At 38.4% G+C, this 19,102-nt stretch overlaps 1 protein-coding gene across 4 annotated transcripts; it reads right to left on the reverse strand.

Annotated features, from left to right (window-relative positions):
- Positions 1-2,878: 2,878 nt before the first annotated feature.
- Positions 2,879-7,545, reverse strand: LOC111894120 (phosphatidylinositol 4-phosphate 5-kinase 9). 4 transcript variants are annotated; one of them, XM_042895695.2, is made up of 8 exons: positions 7,421-7,545; positions 4,900-6,382; positions 4,649-4,814; positions 4,334-4,444; positions 4,035-4,222; positions 3,796-3,953; positions 3,559-3,718; positions 2,879-3,479 (listed from the first exon to the last, which is right to left on the reverse strand). In XM_042895695.2, exons 2-8 carry the CDS (start codon positions 6,279-6,281, stop codon positions 3,203-3,205), a joined length of 2,442 nt encoding a protein of 813 aa, XP_042751629.1. In that variant the 5' UTR covers positions 6,282-6,382; positions 7,421-7,545; the 3' UTR covers positions 2,879-3,202. The 4 variants fall into 4 exon arrangements, with proteins under 4 accessions (XP_042751629.1, XP_023745973.1, XP_023745974.1 ...); XM_023890205.3 differs by having other exon boundaries at positions 7,307-7,450; XM_023890206.3 differs by lacking the exon at positions 7,421-7,545 and adding an exon at positions 7,031-7,279.
- Positions 7,546-19,102: the final 11,557 nt, after the last annotated feature.

Raw genomic sequence — 19,102 nt, forward strand, 5'->3', positions numbered from 1 at the left:
TGAAACCTTAATGGGCTTAATAATGTTCTAGTGGGCTTAATAGGCCCAATAAAGCCCTAATTGATCTAAAAGCCCAACAAATTAATTAATGGGCTAGTATTGGGTTGGAGACCCTAATTAGGGTTTGGAAAACCCTAATGCCATGAAACCCTAATTTGGGGGAATTAATCGGGACACACGGAAATTATTTAATAACTTGAGATATTAAATAATAATCATTGGCAAAGATTAATCTAAACGATATTAGACTTAATGGATTAAAGTCCTTAGAGGATTAAGTCCTTAATGGGTTAAGTAGGAAACCTAACCCTAATTGTCATTTTATGTGAAACTCTAATCTCATTTGGGTTTATTATTGGGCCTTGATGATCGGGTTATTAATGGGCCATCCAAAGTCAAGCAATTGGACTAGAATAAGTTAATGGGCCTAGGGTAAGGCCCATGTAAGGGGCTTGAGCTCAATTTGGAAAATTGGGCCATAGATGGGCCATAGTTTGGGACTTAATGAGTACATGATGTTGGGCCTCAGAATGAGACCATGTATAGGCCTAGGGCCAATTTGGAAAATTAGGCCATGTGTTGGGCCTTAATTCCTAATTGACTTTGGGCCTACGGATTGGGCCTTGGGCTTGAATAAGCCAAGCGAGGGGTAATGTAGTAGTTACCCAAAGAATGTACGTATGGTTATGTATTGGGACCCAATTATTAATTGGGTGTTATTTTGGTGTTGACAGTTCGGGAATCTGTCAGCCAGCAGCTGGGGTCGAGTCTGCGGAACTTCAGCAAGTGTGGGATTGTGTCTTCAGGACTTCAGCAGTGTGAGGTGAGTTACCTTCCAGTAGCGGTGGGTCTAAGGCCACAATGCCGGCCCACCAGTAGGAGACGTATGATAGATGATTGTCTCTGTGATATCATTTAGGTTTGCTACTACCTGATATGTTATATGCTAGCATGATATGTTATATGTGATAGTAGTAGAGTTCGGTTGTTAGGACCGGAGGGTAGTCAGACACCCCAGATACGTCTGACAGTATGTGATGTTATGTTTATATGCTAGCATGACTTGTTATATGAGTTTGGGGTAGTAGGAGGGGAGCAGTCCCCGAGTTCGGTTGTTAGGACCGAAGGGTAGTTCAGACACCCCAGATATGTCTGATAATATGTTATGTTATGATATGTGATAGTAGTAGTAGTAGGGGTGAAATAGTCCCCGAGGTTCGGTCGTTAGGACCGAAGGGTAGTCAGCACCCCAGAACGACTTGCAATGGGTAGTCAGCACCCTAGAATGGCTTGACACGGGTAGGACGGCACCCCAGAATGGCCGCATGGGTAGTCAGCACCCCAGAATGGCTTGACACGGGTAGGACGGCACCCCAGAATGGCCGCATGGGTAGGTCGGCACCCCAGAAAGGCCGTACCGGGTAGGTCGGGCACCCCAGGAATGCCTGGCAGTATGTATGTTATGTGATTGTATGGTATGTGGTATGATGGGGGAACTCACTAAGCTTCGTGCTTATGGTTTTCAGTTTTGGTTTCAGGTACTTCGTGTTTAAAGGAAAGGAGCCGGCTTGATCGCAGCGCATCACACTATGGTTTTCCGCACATGAGATCTTTGGGATTACACTCTGATATTGTTTTATGATAACATGTTTGATTATTCCTACTTTGGTTTTGACATGACATGATAATACAAATGTTTTATTACACTGTTGATTTTATAATGACGTATTTAAAAATGAAATTTTTGGCCTTTATTTTTGGGATGTTACAACATGCCTATTAGATATGGAGTCAAGATGAATATGAGTGAAATGCTACTAAGCCTATTTAGTTTGAATTTTTGTTACTGTGTTTTTAGATAATAGACAAGTGTTAAAAAAAGTAAAAAATTAAAAAAATGTGATTATCAAATTGTTAACTAAAAGAGTTATAAAAAAAATAACAAACTATGTAAAATTGTTTTAAAAATGTCATTGAACTAAAAAAATACATGAAAATGTAACAAATTATTATTTTTGTTTTTAAAATACTATTATGACCGAGAGAAAGGGCTATTGTCGGTCACAATGGTATTTTAAAAACAAAATTTAAAGTTTATTACCTTTTGATGACATTTTTGTAGTTTAATGATATTTTTAAAACACTTTCGATAGTTTGTTAACCCTATAATAATGTCCAACAGACTATTGTCACCACCAAAGGCTCCGGTATCTTGACCCTCCATAAACTTGAAATCATTCTTCCCATTTATTTTCTTAAGATCAAATCTCGAAATTATTTTGGCTAATTTTCTTTTTGAAATCCAAAACCTAAACAAGGCTTTGTTGCCACTGGTTAAAGATTACAGAAGCAAGAACAATAGTTAATAAAAGAATCCAATGCACAAAAAATATATGTTGGATCTTTGAAAGTGTGATCATTTTGATACTAAATAATTTGATATGTTTTACAGAGAGTCTAGTTCGAGTCCATATAGTACTAGGCCTTCTAAAATGAAAATGAATATTCAAATACAAATGATTATATCATTTGAATTTGAATGATTGCTTCATCAAAAAAAAAAAATCATACGGATAATTTAAAATAGAATATCAAACTAAAACCAAAAACACATTTCAAATGAATATTCAAATACAAATGATTATAAACAAACCAACCTCTCTTCTGTATCCCTCGTAGGAAAATTCATATCGAATTTGCTTTTTATTCAACCTATTGTGTATATCCTTATTCAACCATCTTTCTACCTAGTTTATTGGCAAGATTTTGATCAGCTACTAAACTATTGTTCAGACATTGAACTAATACAACTCGGTTAATTTGTCATCCCTACGGATTATCAACAAGTCAATGGCAATTACAACAAGAAGAGACTACATGAGGGCTAACTTTCTTTCAAATACACAAAATAGTTAATGTAAAATTCAGACAAGATCAACAAGAAACACCAATCTGTACGCATACAAAACGTTTCAAGAACTTAATGTTAAGAAAACAATCAGCAAGAAAAGACAAGACATGTTCTTGGCTAAGCATTCTTTACATAACAAAAATTCATAATATTATTCACTTTTTATACCTTTGCAATTCATTTTTACCTCTCTAATTCCCCATTTTTCCCCTCTCATCTTTCAATATTGATGACATTCTGTTTAAGAAACGAAGATGAAGGCAAACAAGAATGTTGCAAAGTCAAACTGTCTCAGTTTGCATTTACGTTTTGTGGGAATACCTTCTGAATAAAGTGTAGAAACCTTTCCGAGTAATACGTGGGGTCCACAGCTGATATCGATAGAGAATCAAATTGAAGTGATTTATATTTATGTTCAATCTTCTTTGTTATATTGTATTCCTGCAATATATCAATGATACCAAGGTATAACACCACATCATACACCTCATGAAACATTTGCTTCTCTTCTACCCCAGGAAGTAACTCTGCTCTTGCAGGCATGTTTACTCCAAGCTGTATTTGTAACCTGAAAAAACACAAATTTTTAATAAAAAACAATCATTTCACTAAATCGATCAAATTGTATCTAATTAATTTATAAATACCTTGCTGTCCCAGGGAGAAGGAGATCCACCTCAGCATCACCAGTAGCTGATGATCGTAATCGGCTTCCTCGTATATGTGGGCCCACAACCACACTACCATCTTCAGATCCACGTGGCACCAAAACAAGACCTTGGGGTGATATTTCATCTTCCAGAGTTTCTGTTATATCAATAAAAAAAAAAAGTTTATTGTTTTACTTAAAGGAACATAAATATGTACAAATTAATTAAGCACACCTTCTTCTGCAACTATTCCCAATCCATCCGCTGTTACACTTTGGTTGTAAGACATTAAAGATTTCAGTTGTTGAGGTGCTCGATAATTCACACCAAGCAAAAGACTGTAATCCATGATATTCTGAGCTTCTAGAAACTTACTATCGATTTTAATTTGACTGCATACAGAAAGATATAAATATGGTCATAATTAGAAACAAATTTTAATTACATATATTTTGGTAGACATGATAACATACTCTAGTAGAGAGTCACGCCAAGAAGGTTCTAGATAAAAGCAATAGTTTAGATCAAGATCTTTGAGTATTGTGTTCTCATCTATTTCAACTTTGTCTGCTGAACGCCCAAGTGAGGAACCTTTTAAATCAAATCTTCTATGGATCCTTAATTCTGTGCAAAACATATTTCCCATCACCACAAAGCGAAACTGAAATAATTACATCAAATATGTTAGGAAGTTTGGGACAAAAAACGACATCATCTTCTGAAAGAAAATCTTTGTATACATAGAAAAATTAACCCTAAGGAGAAAGGGTACCTTTTGGCCACTTGAGGGTTTTATCCTGTGGAGACCAAAAAATTTAGTGATGAGAGTGTTCTCATATGTCCGAACATGTCGGTGATAGTCTGGAAGCATCCGAAGAAGCACCTACACACTAACACAAGTAAGTGGAACCCTAGACATGTCGGATAAAAAAAAAGTAACAAATAAATTGGTCGTTAAAAAATAAAGAGATATATAAAATATTAAATATCCACGTATACATTAGGATATATATATATATATATATATATATATATATATATATATATATATATATATATATATATATATATATATATAGTTATATACCTGTACTTCAGACTTTCGCAATGTTTTAATCATGAAACGATCATCTTGAGAGAGAAAAAAGACACTCCCACTTTTCCCAGGAGAAGAAAGTTCTCTAAGAGCATCATTTCCACAAATTGACATCATGTAATCCGCAGCATCGATCTTAAACATCTCCCTCAAGTTCCTAATGCAATAACAAATAACAAAAAAGGTTGTTACTTTTAGGATTTGATAAGATGTAAACAAGTGGATCAATATAACAAACTAACCTGAAAACCATTGGACAATAATCCTTCCACTTAAAATCCTCGGATTGATGAGTAGGTGTGAGTTGAGATCCTTCTTTAGGAAACTGCATCCAAAAGCTAGCCCGTGGGCCAAAATCGGATACCCGAACTTCCCGTTTTTGAACAGGTGTTATTTTCCCAACAGTGTATCGAATCCCAAGTTGCAAACTAAGCATTAAATCGTAACTCCTATGACCTTTTATAATTGCTTCACCTGGTCTTTTAACTTCCCTAACTAGTTTCCTTTGTCTCCTCATTTCTCTTTTAGAACCATTTGAGAAACTACTATCAACCACAAGTTCACTTATCAAGATCCCTTGCATGTATTCTCTTTCAAGAATCGGAGTCTTGGTATCATCATCTCCATTACTGAAAGCAGCATCAGACATATAAGATGCCAAGTCATTTCCCATGACTTTTTCAATAGCAACTTCTAGACTCCATCTTCTTTCTAAAGACACATTGTTGTTACGTTGAGATGATGATCTTCCACCACCGACTTTGAAGTTTCCCATATCGATTGAAGACGCATGTTGTATACGTGAAACTTGGTTGACTTTTTGAAGGTCTGATAAAAGACCTCGTTTTCTCAAAGCTTTTAAGTAAAGTTCTTGTCTTGCTGGAAGTCTACACCCGTTTGGATAAAACGCGCCTTTTCCATCTTTTAACCCACGTGTCCATGTTCCAACGTATCGACCTCCATCACTCCATGTATAAGCACCAAAACCATGCATAACTCCATTAGACCAGCTTCCTTCATAAGAGTCGCCATTAGTCCATGTAAACGTCCCTTTTCCAGACATTTTTCCTCCTTTCATGTTCCCTAAATACTCATTCCCATTAGCCCAAGTGTACTTACCCGGTCCATCTGGAGAACCCTGAATCCAAGAACCTTCGAATGAATCCCTATTTGGGTAAGTCTGAAACCCTAATCCGTGTTTCCGATTCAAACGCCATCGACCTTTGTACACTAATCTATCCGATCTAACATACGTTCCTGTACCTTGCATATACCCACATGAAAACTCGCCTTCATAACGAGCTCCAGAAGGCCAACGGAGTTTTCCATAGCCATGCCACCTGCCGTGTCTCCATTCGCCTTCATACTTGCAGCCACGTGACCAGACGTATGTCCCTGAACCCTCGGGAACATTTCCGAGAAGATGACCGGAGTAACATTCTCCATTTGGGAGTTTTAGATCTCCATATCTGAAGGCGACTGATTCTGTTGAAGAACGTGCAGTTTGATCTCCATTTGAAGTGGTATCGTTGTTACGAAATGATACGGAATCGAGGGATCTTGTTCTATTTGAAAAAGATAAAGTTCTTTCGACATTTTCGGGAATGGCCACAGGGCCAGTCATGCATAATGTCTAAAAGATTGGACCTTTTCAATGGTGGTGGTTTATGCACATGCTAAGAAGTTAGATTCTGACATATAACACCACAAGTTTACTCATGTGACCTGTTCATAAGAGAGAGTAAAAGACAGAAACATTAAAAGCTTATATAATTATATATATAAAAGAAAAAGAATTTATAAGCAAACACCAAAGAATTAATAAAGAGTTAACAGATGAAAGTTCCCTTTTCGGATGAACAGTTATCAACATACTGAACTTATTATATGATAAGACCTCTATTGGACCACATCTACAAACCGAATTTACTACTATTTGATGATAATGGAGATCGCTATCATTCACAAAAGGCATCTTTTATAGAGGATATTGTTTTCTATGAAAAAAAATGATCTGTTCCTCAAACCTTCAAAGATTTATATGCAGCATATATAGATATGTTGGGAGAAGATTTTAAACAATCAAGAAGACAAATTATTTATATATACATACAGATGGAGATGGAGATACAAACATACATGTGTCTGTGTATGTTATCTAGGTAGTGTATGTGTTCTGGGTCTCGAGCACCCAAAGCTTCGGAGGATATGGCGGAAAGCAATTCGAAAAACCTAACTAAAATACTTCAACCTCATACAAAAAGGAATACATATATACATACATATGCACTCTCATAATCATGAATTGAAGCATAAAGCAAAAAAAATGGGATTATTCTTCAAACTAAATCAGCTGCAAATTCAAATTCAAACCTCGAGTTCAACGCTGAGAAATGTTTCTTGCTTTTTTCTAACAACACTCAGAAAAAGTCAACTAATCAACTATAAATTGTTGAAATTGTTGACCCACAACTCCATTCAAGCTTTCACCAGATAATACACAATATATAGTAAGATTCCTTCACAATTTATGAGCGCCATAAAAGCTCTTATCACATCAATATGAGCAAAAAAAATCAAACAGAAATTCATAAAATCTAGACATAGATACGCTATATACGTATATACATGTAGAGAGAGAAAGTGTACCTGAACAGAGTAGAGAGAGAGAGAGAGAGAGAGAGAGAGAGAGAGAGAGAGAGAGATTTATAGGAATTCTGATAGATTCTTTACTCAAAGCTTAAGCCTAGAAGTGTAATGTACCTTACGGTTGACTTATAAATGGATTGAATCCAAAGTTGAGTGCCCTTCTTTGTCTGGAAATATACCTTTTACAAATGTTGGTTTTTGATTACCTTTTTGCTACCCTTGCTTTATCCAGAATACTTTCTAAAACGTTTCTCTTTTTTCACTGATTAATTGTTACACTTACTAAAATATAAAAGTAATCTTTTAAAACATAATATATTTAATTAGGGACAGGTTTGCTGAGTCAAATTTGATGCATAACATAGTCTTTTACAGAATCTAATATATATGTCCCACAGTATGCAATGTCCCTAGTAAAAAAAAGGTGACATCCCCCCACCCCACATTGATGGATTGGAATTATACTATAAAATTCTCAATGTTTTTTCATGAAAATATGTGGGATATTTTATTTTCACTTAATCAAAATGTGTACGCAAATATATATATATATATATATATATATATATATATATATATATATATATATATATATATATATATATATATATATGTACAAACTTGTCTAGCACACCTGATCGTATTGATGTATATGGAAAAATGTTTGGCGCCTAATTCTTTGTGTCAATGTATATGGGCTTTATCTCATTAATGTAACATCCGTGTTTCAGATTGGTTAAACTTACTTTTATCAGGGACCAAAGATGGAGTTTTGGAGGAAACTCTGCGTCATGACGTGGCGCAATGAGTCGTGGCGTAATGATGCCCACAGTGTGGCAATCGTTTGGAGGATCACATGTTTAATTTGGATCGCCACAGCGTGGCCCAAGGTTTCTTGGATTAGTGTCTAAGTCCATAACTATTTTGGTATGTATTTGACCCGATTATGAGCATGATCCTTTTGGGTTGCCTTCACCATAGCAATATGCATGATGAAATTAAGGAGAGAAAAGTTTAATTATGATTTATTAATATATTATGAGAATAATATATTAAAGGAGAAATCATATTGTTTAATTAATATTAGTCAAGAATTAATTAAACTTAGGGGACTAGAGTTGTAATTATAAGATAATTATAATTGGGCTATGGATCACCTAATAAAATATAGGTTGGACGAATTCTATGGGAAGCCCATTAGAAATCGTCCAAGGGATATGTTAAAGGAGTCAATGGGCTGCTTAGGGCTTAAGCAGCCAGATTAGGGTTTCCTACTTGAAAACCCTAATAGCCTACATGTATAAGGGCCCCTATGCCCCAAAAACGTGGACAAGAGTTCCTCTAGGGTTTCTAGAAGTTTTGGGCAGCCTCCTCTCTTCTCCTCTTCATCCAAGTTGCTTAGTGGTGTTTGTGATTCCATTAGAGGTGCAGCACTTGAGGCACTGAGTTTTCTAAAGCCAGTCAAAGCAAGGAATTGATGGTTATTACAATATAACAATCAAAGGTAATTACTAAACCCTTAATTCAGCTCTTATATGATAGATCTAGGGTTTATAGCTTTGGATATTCAATTACATGTTCATTAGACAAACTAGATCCAAAAACTATTAGGGTTTGCATGTACACCATAGGATTGATGTTTTGCTCAAAACCCATCAAGGTTGTCACGGCGTGGCAACTGTTCTGGCTCAAGCTCATGATTTTTTAGGGTTCCCTTCATATTTAAACCCCTCTAAGCTATTTTTAGGGTTCATAATCAGCTTCCAAGACCCTTATACCTCAGAGAAACCCTAGTTATCTTTCCCTTGGTGGTTTGTGACCTTTTAGAGCATTGTGGGCTTAGAGAAGAAGGAGAATGTTAACGTACTCCTACAGGAAAAGTCAAAAGAGAAGTCAAATTGACACCAGGCTTGGCCTGGTTAGAACCCAGTCTAAAGCCAAGTCCGAGCATTCACCAACACGAGGGGCGCTGATAAGGCAGTTAAGGTGCAGAGTCGTACCTTAACCCCTTCTCCGAGAAATCATATCCTGACAAACGTGGGACCAATTAGAGAGTCCCACTTGCTCATCAAACGATAGCCACGATCTTCGTGAACATTTGGAAGATCTCCTTCTAGCCAATGGGAGAAGGAGGAAAAAGACGTAACGGAGGACCCTCCAATATGGGTCCACCACGTCGCACCTCACGAGAGAATCCTCAACAGAATCAGTTGAGAGACACGCCTCTGAGACAGGTATAAAAGGATCCTTCTTCCTCACAAAAAAGGGGACATAATTCTCTCTCCTCTATAATCACTTACCATCTCTCTCAGATCTCACACTAACTAGATCGTCGGAGCTTCGTCCCGGGACCCCCTCCCGAATGCCAACTAACGATCTTTATCTTATTTTGTACTATGATATCAAGGGAATTCGTTTCTGCAAGATTCACCGGCAATCTCGATCCATCCTTTCTCTGACATATCACAATAGAGAAGAAGGTGCTCTATTGGTGGATCTTGCAACGAACCAACATCATCAACATCTCTCATAGCTTTTGGACCTTTGTAAGTGTCAAAGGCTCTAACTTTATGGTTTATTATGGTTGGATCTAGAGTATTGTCCCATGTTCTTCATGTTTGAGCAAGTTTAGAAAGATGGAACTGATAAAGTTGGCAACTTTATGATTCTCCTGACCATTATGAGTATCATATGTTATGGATATATACTTTGGTTTGAGTTCTTATATTTTGCATGAGTTTTGGTCATTTTTAGCTCATTTTGACCTAAAATGGATTCTAGACATTTTTTAGATATGCATTTCTATAAAGCTTCCACCTTTCTAATAGATCTGGTGTTATAAACTCTTTCTGGAGTGGTTGGGTTAAGGACTTCTTCAGATTAAGGGTTTAATAGTTAAGACATTATGGATTTTAGCTTTATTTGGACTTCGGTTTGAGATTAGATCTTTTTGGGTGTCTTAATGGATAAAGATGGAAAATTTATCCATTTAGACCATAGAATGGACTAGATCTGACCTTTGGAGCTCTTGGAATCGAAGAATATAGCTTAATCCATTAATTTGTTGGAATCTCAGCTCCCACGGTGTGGCCATAGGTTGTCACGGCGTGGTGATTGGGAATTTCCCGTCTGTTTGATCGTATGAGGGCCACGACGTGGAAGTTGACTAAAGTCAACATTGGCCGTTAACTTTGACTGTTGACTTTTGGTTAAATTTCTATTTTTAGAAGGTATACTTAGGGTTTGCCTTGTGTGGTTTGATAGGAGGTATTTAACACCCATCTTTTGGCGGTGAGAGTTGTTAGTTATGGTTGGTGCGACATTGGGTTGGTTTTTTAGTCGGCTTTGTAATTCAGGTGAATCTCCTCACTGTATACGAGGGTCGAAGGCACCAATATCGACCCCACAAATTATATGCAAGACTAAGGTCTGGACCTTAGCAGTTATATGTATAATGCTAGATGTCTTTGTGATACTTGCATGGAAGACCAGCAGGTGGCTCTTGGCACTTATCTGTAAGACCTGGGTTTTGGCCTCCAACTTGGAAAAGAAAGACCATGATACGACTCATGGCATAATGGCAATTATAAGACTATGGTTGGCACATAACAATCTCTATTGTATGTATGGTATGTGGTATTTTGGGGAACTTACTAAGCTTTGTGCTTACGATTTTACGTTTATGGTTTCGGGTACTTCCGGTTCTAAAGGGAAGGGCTCAGCGTGACTACACTGCACCCCCAGAGTTTCCACATTGGCTACTTATGATTTGTACTCTGATGTTTACATGATGTAATCACTTGATTGGTTTTGGAACAACTTATTTGTATGACTTATTGTTTTAAAAATGAAAATTTTACTATGAATTTTTTGGACGTTACAAGTTGGTGTCAGAGCCTTAGTATGAGGGATTCGGGCACACTCTTGGGTGTGACTGGACTCAAACTGAGGAATTGGTAATCTTTTGAAAAAAAATGTTTTTGAAAATATTTTTATAAAGAAAAAGGGGGATGTGATGCGAGCAATCAGCTGAGCTCAAGTAAGTGATTCCCAGAACACCCATACATGTTGATACGTTAGATGATATGGAATACATTCATGCTAGCTTGGGGCTAAGGATCTGCTCAGGATTGCATGATAGAATACTAGGATAGATTTATTTATATGCATGTTGGTTGGGCTTTTAGAATCACATGCTAGAATGGACTTCAAATGTTAATTAGAATGGCCTGATTAGGTAGTGTACTGGTTAGATTTTTCTGATGCCCAAATGTTGCTTGCTTTGTGCTTTGTGAGACTCATATTGACGTGAGTTAATTAATTCATGAATACGTTAAGTTACATGCAGTAAATGTTAAATAATCTTAGAATGACTGACTTGGCCTTATAGCGCAAATCTTGTTTGATTCCAAACGTTGTAGGGTTGAGTCTTTTGTCAAAGGGTTATCTAAGCTTTATTTCATGTGATAGTATTCATGAAATAGTTAGTTGAAATCAGTAGAAGCTCTTCAGTAGTTGATGGTAGGGTGGAGTGAGGAACCTGGGAGAGCCTAAGAGGTGTTTAGTAGGTTTAGATGCGCTGCTTAGCGGGTATTTGGAGTACCATTTTGAGAAGGTGGCATAGAGGATTCATGATGAAAGTATGGATAGGTGTGGAAGGTAGTATTGGGTCCGTACTACTAAAAGCACAAGATCCGTACTCGAATCAAGGAAAGTGACATAGAATCTAGGAAACCTATGGGATGAAGATTCTTTGGGTATATTCTGATCGTTTGTATGATTGCTTTTCAAAATGGTGATGATCACACATGGAGGAGGATCAAGTTCAGGCTTAGGTGTTAGAACTAAACTTATGGATGAACGGGTGCGAGAGTTCATTTCATCGGAGATCACCCGCGCTAATTTGGTGCAGAATCCTGTAATATTTGGTACAATCAAGGAGTAGATCAGGGATATTATGGATGAGCGTCAAGACACGTTCTGCACTAGGAGTGTGGAGCTTCTAGATGAGCTACTTGGGGCCTCCTAGGCCGAGATTATAGCAGAATAGTTCGGAGCACAGACTCCCTCTTTTCAGGAGTTCAATGCATGTTGAGCTCTAAAGTTATTTGGGGCTAAGGACCCCATTACTAGCCACCGATGGATCGCTGACATGGAGAATGCTCAATGAAGGAGCTTCTGCCATGAGGGGCAAAGGTGGGATTTGCATCCTGTCTTCTAAGAGACCAAACCCGTGATTGGTGGGAGGAGGTCGGTCGTGCATTAGGATCTGTGGTTATGGTGGCCATGACTTGGGAGGAGTTTGTTACAAGATTCCAAGAGGAGTTTGCACCAGCGATAGAGGTGCAACAGTTGGCGAAGGAATTTCAGGACCTTCGCCAGACTACTAAGACTGTGGCAGAGATCACTTCCAAGTTTCGAGAAAGGGATTTGTTGGTTCCGTAATATGTTATGGAGGAGGAAATGAAGAAGGCAAGGTATCATGATATGTTAAGGGACGACATTAGAGAGTTTGTGAGCTTGTTAGGGTGTAAGACCCGTAATGACATGATTGCTAGAGCTCGAGAACGGGAGATTGACTTGGAGAAACTCGGGAAGAGAAAGACAAATCAGGTTCAGACAACTGGGGCTCCTGAGAAGAGACCCAAGACTTCTGATCAGCGAGTGAGGGGCAGCAGGACTAGGGTCAGTTCAGCACGTACAGGAAACAACATGACGGGGCATGTTGATCTAAGGGTATGGGTTGCTTCAAATGCGGCAGGTTTAGTCATGTCAACAGAGATTGTCTCCAGGGAGCAAGTTCTTTATGTTTTCACTACAACCAAGTGTACCATAAGAAGGTCGACTGTCTAGGATTGTTAGGTGGAGCGGTGTAGGCACCAGCTCCAGCCACTCTGAGGATTACTGATGATTGCAAGGGCAGAGTGGAGGTTCATGTGGTGAGGATCCGAGCATTGCAGTCATTGGACGACAAGATTCAAGTTCCATCGGTTGACGTCGCAAGTACGTGCTGAATTCATTTCCTTAATGCTATTATTATTATTATTATTATTTGTTCTTATATATGTATGCATGTATATGAGATGCTACATTTGGTTTATCTAATTCTCCACCTAGAAATTAGAATTTTCCTCATGATAGGCTAGAGATTATATTTTGAGAATCTTCATATGCCATTTTGCATACCGAGAGTCGTGCTTAGAGGATATTCAGGTGAGCTGGTTTTAGGACTTCAATGTGGGAGACATCGACCAACGATAGAACAAGCATTAAGTGGTGGAAAACCAACAACCGATTCAGTTTTTGGTAGTTTCAGCAAGGAATCCAAAGTATCTGTATTTAAGCATGCCACATTTGAATGCAGGACCCGTAGGAATCTTTCATGACTGTGAGGCAATGAAGGATTGGTTTGATCGTGGGTGTAAGATCGATAGTTGTCAAATTTATACCTTCAGGGTGATTGATTGTATGATTCACATGAGAATTGCTCCATTGAAATTAGGTCGTTGGATTGGCTATCCACCCATTTTGATAATTAATTTGTTTGTTCTTCTTCATCTGTTAAGGTGCTTGGATATATTAAGTTTTGTTGGGACATTGGGGTATATTCATTCGGATTTGGAATGTGTGTGCATTAGGATTGACTCGTCATGGAATGCTAGTCCTTGTAAGCTCATGTTGTCAACAAATTTAAGTAGTAAGGTTGCGAGATGGTTTGGAAATCTATCGATTACGTGGTTGGCAGAGCGTGATTGAATCCAAGTAGGGGAGAACCATTTGGATTAATAGGATGGTATCCGGGCGCAAAAAAAGAGGTGTTCCATACCTTAGGCAAGTGGAGAGCCAACTCTTGTCGTGGTATGGACTGAGGTTGGCATAAGGAATGAGGGTTTAGGTTGCCTTGCCGAATATGTGACGCGTCGGCAGGGGCGCATGATGGATATGTGATTAGGTGCAACTTGAGGGTTCTGTTAGAGCCTCCCTATCTATTCTTGTCTGATTAAGGCTTTGGGTTTTGAAGCATGACCCAAACACTTGATTGAGGTATAGTCCGACGAGGTTTTGACTCATGATTGAATATGGTATGGTAGATGGATGGCAAGGCAATGGGTTGAGTCCATGGTTGTTGTGGAAGTGTTGTAAGACTATGGGGTGGCCTTAGCATTCAATAGGTTGGCATGTAGTGGTAGAAGTGTTGTAAGCCTGCGGGATGGACGTAGAACTCCCTAGGTTGGCAGGTAGTGGTATAAGTGTTGTAAGACTGTAGGATGACCCTTAGCATTCACCTGGTCAACGAGAAGTTATGAGGGTGTTGTGAACCTATGATTAGGCTTGTATTTCTCTCAAGGTAATATTAGACCATGGCAGGATGTGTTGTGAGACTGTAGAATGACCACAATATCCATGGGATCATGGAAGGATGTAGGTCTATATGGGACCAGTTGTGACTTAAGACAACGGTTGGGCCAGTAGCATTCACTTAGAAGTGAAGTGGACTATTTTATGTGTTTGTGTTGTTCGGTTAGGTCTCTCGTGGAGGATTGTTGGAGCCATGTTGGCAAGCAGTCTTGGATAGTTTCTGTCAGATAAGACTTTTGGTTATAGTCTCGTGGTATGATCGTGCGTGAGGCTATCAGCCTCAGCAACCGGTTGGGAAATTTGGCGCTTCGGAAAAATTGGTAGTCCAGTTTGGAACTCCAAGAGATCCCAGGTTGATCGGAAATGTGAATGTTTAGTTAGCAGAATGACACAATGCGTTGGTTGGGCACCAATGTTCGAGATTTGGGCAAAATCTTCAGGAGGAATTGGGTACTAGAGTGCATTTTGGCACAACGTATCATCCACGTACCGATGGGCAGAGTGAGAGAACCATACATACTCTGGAGGGTATGTTACGAGCTTGTGTTATTGAGTATGGTGGTAGTTTGAATATTTACTTACCCTTGGTGGATTTGCCTACAACAACACTTACCATTCTAGTATCGACATAGCACCATATGAGATGTTCTCCGGGAGTAAATGTCGAACTCCCACATGTTGGTTGGAGCCATGCGAGAAAATTTTTGCAAGTTTAGAAATTGTGCAAATTGCAGAAGATAAGGTGAGAATAGCTCGTTATCGTTTGTGAGTAACTTCAGGAAAGATAAAAGAAGTACTCAAAACATAAAGATAGATCAAAGACTTTCGAGGTGGGTGCGAAAGTTATGTTGAAAGTCTCACCTTAGAATGTGATTATTCTTTTCAGGAAACGAGGCAAGTTAGATCCCCAATATATTGGTCGGCTTGTTGTTTTGGAGCGTATAGGCGACTAGGCTTATAGATTGGAGTTACCATCAGAATTAGAGGGGGTTCATGATATGTTCCACGTATGTTACTTGCAAAAATGCCTAGCTGAGGAACCGAGTATCTTACCCTTTGACGAGTTATGGGTTCACGATTCGAAACGATTGGTGAAAGAGCCCAAAGCAATCTTGGAGTAGGAAACCAAGCAGCTACGAAAGAAGTGGGTGAAACTTGTGAAGGTCTTGTGGAAGAACAAACACAGAGGCAAAATGAATTGGGAGCTTGAGGATGATATGAGTGCCCGTTACCCTAACCTGTTCGTTTCGATTCCTGATTCATGATGGAAACCTCGTAAGGAGGTGAGGATTGTAATGACCTGAACTTTCCTAATCCATCATCGAGGTTAGTGTTCCATTACGTATCATTGTTAAGTTACTTTTAAAAAGGTTAAAACTAACTTTTAGGGGTCAAAGTGCAAGAAAACTATGCTTGATCATATACATGGGTCATGGAGTCATTTTCCCACACTTAAAGGGCCTAAAATGAAATTTATGATGTACTTAAGTAACCCCTAACCCTAAATCCGGGAATAAACCCTAATTGGCAGCCTCCACACTACTTTTAAGTGAGTTATTGAGTACATTTCCTTTCTTGAAGTGGTGGTGAAAATCTAAGAAGTTGTGGTGGTGATTTTGGTGCTTTTAAGTGGGGATACTTCTTTGTTGGGTTCAAGACTTATTCCTTGCTTCTTCTCCCGGAAATTGATCATATTTCAAGAGGTATAAATGACTTCCTTACCATCCATCTCTATTTTTTTAATTCTTTGTCTTAATCATTGAAGTATTTGGTGATGTTTGTAAATTTAGAAATCTGGAAAAAATTGTGATATGTTTTGCAAGGAATGTAGAGCTCCATCTACTCCGAATTAGATGATGCCCCATAGAGATAAAATTGAAGGAAATCAGGTCTAGTTTCCAGAAAGTCCAATAACACCCCTTTTGGAGTTATAGATTATGTTTTACACCAAAAATACTGAACAGTGGTCGGGTCTTAAAACATCAAAATATGAAACCTAGATTTTGCTTTTTGTTTTGATTTCTTGTTTCAAATCGGGATTTTTTGTAACCTTTTAGGTTTCTTAGTGATCTGTTGGAGAGTGTCTTCCTCAATTCATTTATTCCCATAACTTGGATTTGAGGTGAGTCATTTCTTGTGTGGTTTTAGCACTAGTCCGGAAGGATAGCATACACCTATGTTGTGTTCTTGTCTTTTGATGTTGTGTGAAGTTTGAAACTGATTGTCTAAGGTAGAATGAAACCTAGATATATAATATTATTAAGGACACAATTGAACAAGGTAATTTATGTATGCTAGAACCTTGAACAAATCAATTGATGCAACATGTGAGTGTTAGGTCCATGCTAAAAGTGAGGACTTTTGTTTGGTCCATGGTTTGGATCACCACGGCTTGGCAGCTGATCTGGCCCAAGCCCATGATTATTTTATGGTTCCCTTCATATTTAAACCCTCTAAACTATTTCTAGAGTTCATAATCAACCTCCAACACCTTTATACCTCAGAGAAACCCTAGCCATCTTTCACTTGGTGATTTGTGACCTTTTGGAGCATTGTTGGCTTAGAAAAGAGGGAGAAAAAGGTGCACCATTGGTGGATCTTGCAATGAACCAACATCATCAACATCTCTCATAGCTTCTGGACCTTTGTAACTGTCAAAGGCTCTAACTTTATGGTTTATTATGGTTGGATCTAGAGTATTGTCCCATGTTCTTCATATTTGAGCATGTTTGGAAAGATGGAACTCATAAAGTTTGCAACTTTATGAATTTCATGTGACTTATGAGTATCATATGTTGTGGATGTAGACTTTGGTTGGAGTTATTATCTTTTGCATGAGTTTTGGTCATTTTTAGCTCATTTTGACCTAAAATGGATTCTAGACATGTTTTAGCTATGCATGTCTATAAAGCTTCAGCCTTTCTAATAGATCTGGTGTTATAAACCCTTTATGGAGTGGTTGAGTTAAGGAATTTTTCATATTAAGGGCTTAATGGTTAAGACAATATGGATTTTGGCTTTATTTGGACCTAGGTTTGAGATCTTGATCTCTTTGGGTGTCTTAATTGATAAAGTTGGAAACTGTATCCATTTAGACCATAGAATGGACGAGATATAAGATTTGGAGCTCTTGGAATCAAAGAATATAGCTTAATCCATTAAGTTTTTGGAATCTCAACTCCCTTAGTGTGGTCATATGTTGCCATGGCATGCCAACTGGGAATTTCCCATCGGTTTGATCGCATGAGGGTCACGATGTGGCCAAGGAAGACCACAACGTGGCAGTTGACTAAAGTCAACATTGGCCATTGACTTTTGGCATAGGTTGAATTTTGCTCAAATTTCTATTTTTAGAAGGTATACTTAGGGTTTGCCTTGTGTGGTTTAATAGGAGGTGTTTAACATCCATCTTTTGGCGGTGAGAGCTGTTAGTTGTGGTCGGTGCGACATTGGCTTGGGTGTTTAGTCGACTTTATGATTCAGGTAAGTCTTCTCACTGTATACATGGGTCGAAGGCACCAATGTCAACCCATAGGATTATGTTATGTAGAAAGACTAGGTGGTGGCACCTGACAATTGCATGAAAGACCTGGAGATGGCTCCCGACATATTATATGCAAGACCAGGGTTTGGACCTTAGCAGTTATATGTATAGTGCTAGTTATCTTTATCATACTTGCATGGAAGACCAATAGTTGGCTCTTGGCATGTAACATCCCAAAAAAATCCAGCTAAAAAATTCCATCTTAATTTATTCCAAAACATCCAATAATCATGTCAAAACAACCAAAAGTTTATCGAAGTGAAATATCATCAAAGTACAAAATCCCAAAATCACATGATGCAGAAAACATGGGCGGATACGGTGCGATCAAGTCGGGCCCTTTCCTTTCGAGCAGGAAGTACCTGAAACATAAAATGAAAACCATAAGCACAAAGCTTAGTAAGCTCCATAAAAATACCCCATACCATACATACATAATAGTCAAAACATAATTGGGTCTATTTCACCCCCCTTTGGTCTCTTTCAATCGGTATTGGGTACATTTCACCCCCTTCAGTCTCTTTTAGCCGGTACTGGATCTGCTTAAACCCCTTCAGTCTCTTCCAACCAGTATTCAATATATTTCACCCCCTTCGGTCTCTTACAACCGGTATCGAGTCTATTTCACCCTTTAGTTACCATACAATCATATCAGCAAGAGTCATAGAGACAACAAACATATACATCCATATCAGGAAATTATCACGAAGAAAACTATCATCCTATAAACATAATTCAGTGGTCCGACATTAGTGCCTTTGACCCACGAATACAGTGAAGGAACTCACCTCTGTCTGAAGATAAGCAAATCATACTCGAGCAGCCAAATCGTAAAATGCCCACACTAGAATCACAAGTAATATAACCCTAATTAGCCATTAGGTTATCAACTC

Source organism: Lactuca sativa, chromosome 6 (assembly GCF_002870075.4).
Source record: "Lactuca sativa cultivar Salinas chromosome 6, Lsat_Salinas_v11, whole genome shotgun sequence".
In the NCBI taxonomy this organism is placed as follows: domain Eukaryota; kingdom Viridiplantae; phylum Streptophyta; class Magnoliopsida; order Asterales; family Asteraceae; genus Lactuca; species Lactuca sativa.

Excerpts from the sequence above, each read along its gene's own strand:
- LOC111894120 (XM_042895695.2), bottom strand. The coding sequence starts at position 6,281 with ATGACTGGCCCTGTGGCCATTCCCGAAAATGTCGAAAGAACTTTATCT. Across the intron at positions 4,223-4,333 it reads AACCCTCAAGTGGCCAAAAG|TTTCGCTTTGTGGTGATGGG; the intron begins GTACCCTTTCTC and ends TAATTATTTCAG. Across the intron at positions 3,719-3,795 it reads GGGAATAGTTGCAGAAGAAG|AAACTCTGGAAGATGAAATA; the intron begins GTGTGCTTAATT and ends TTGATATAACAG.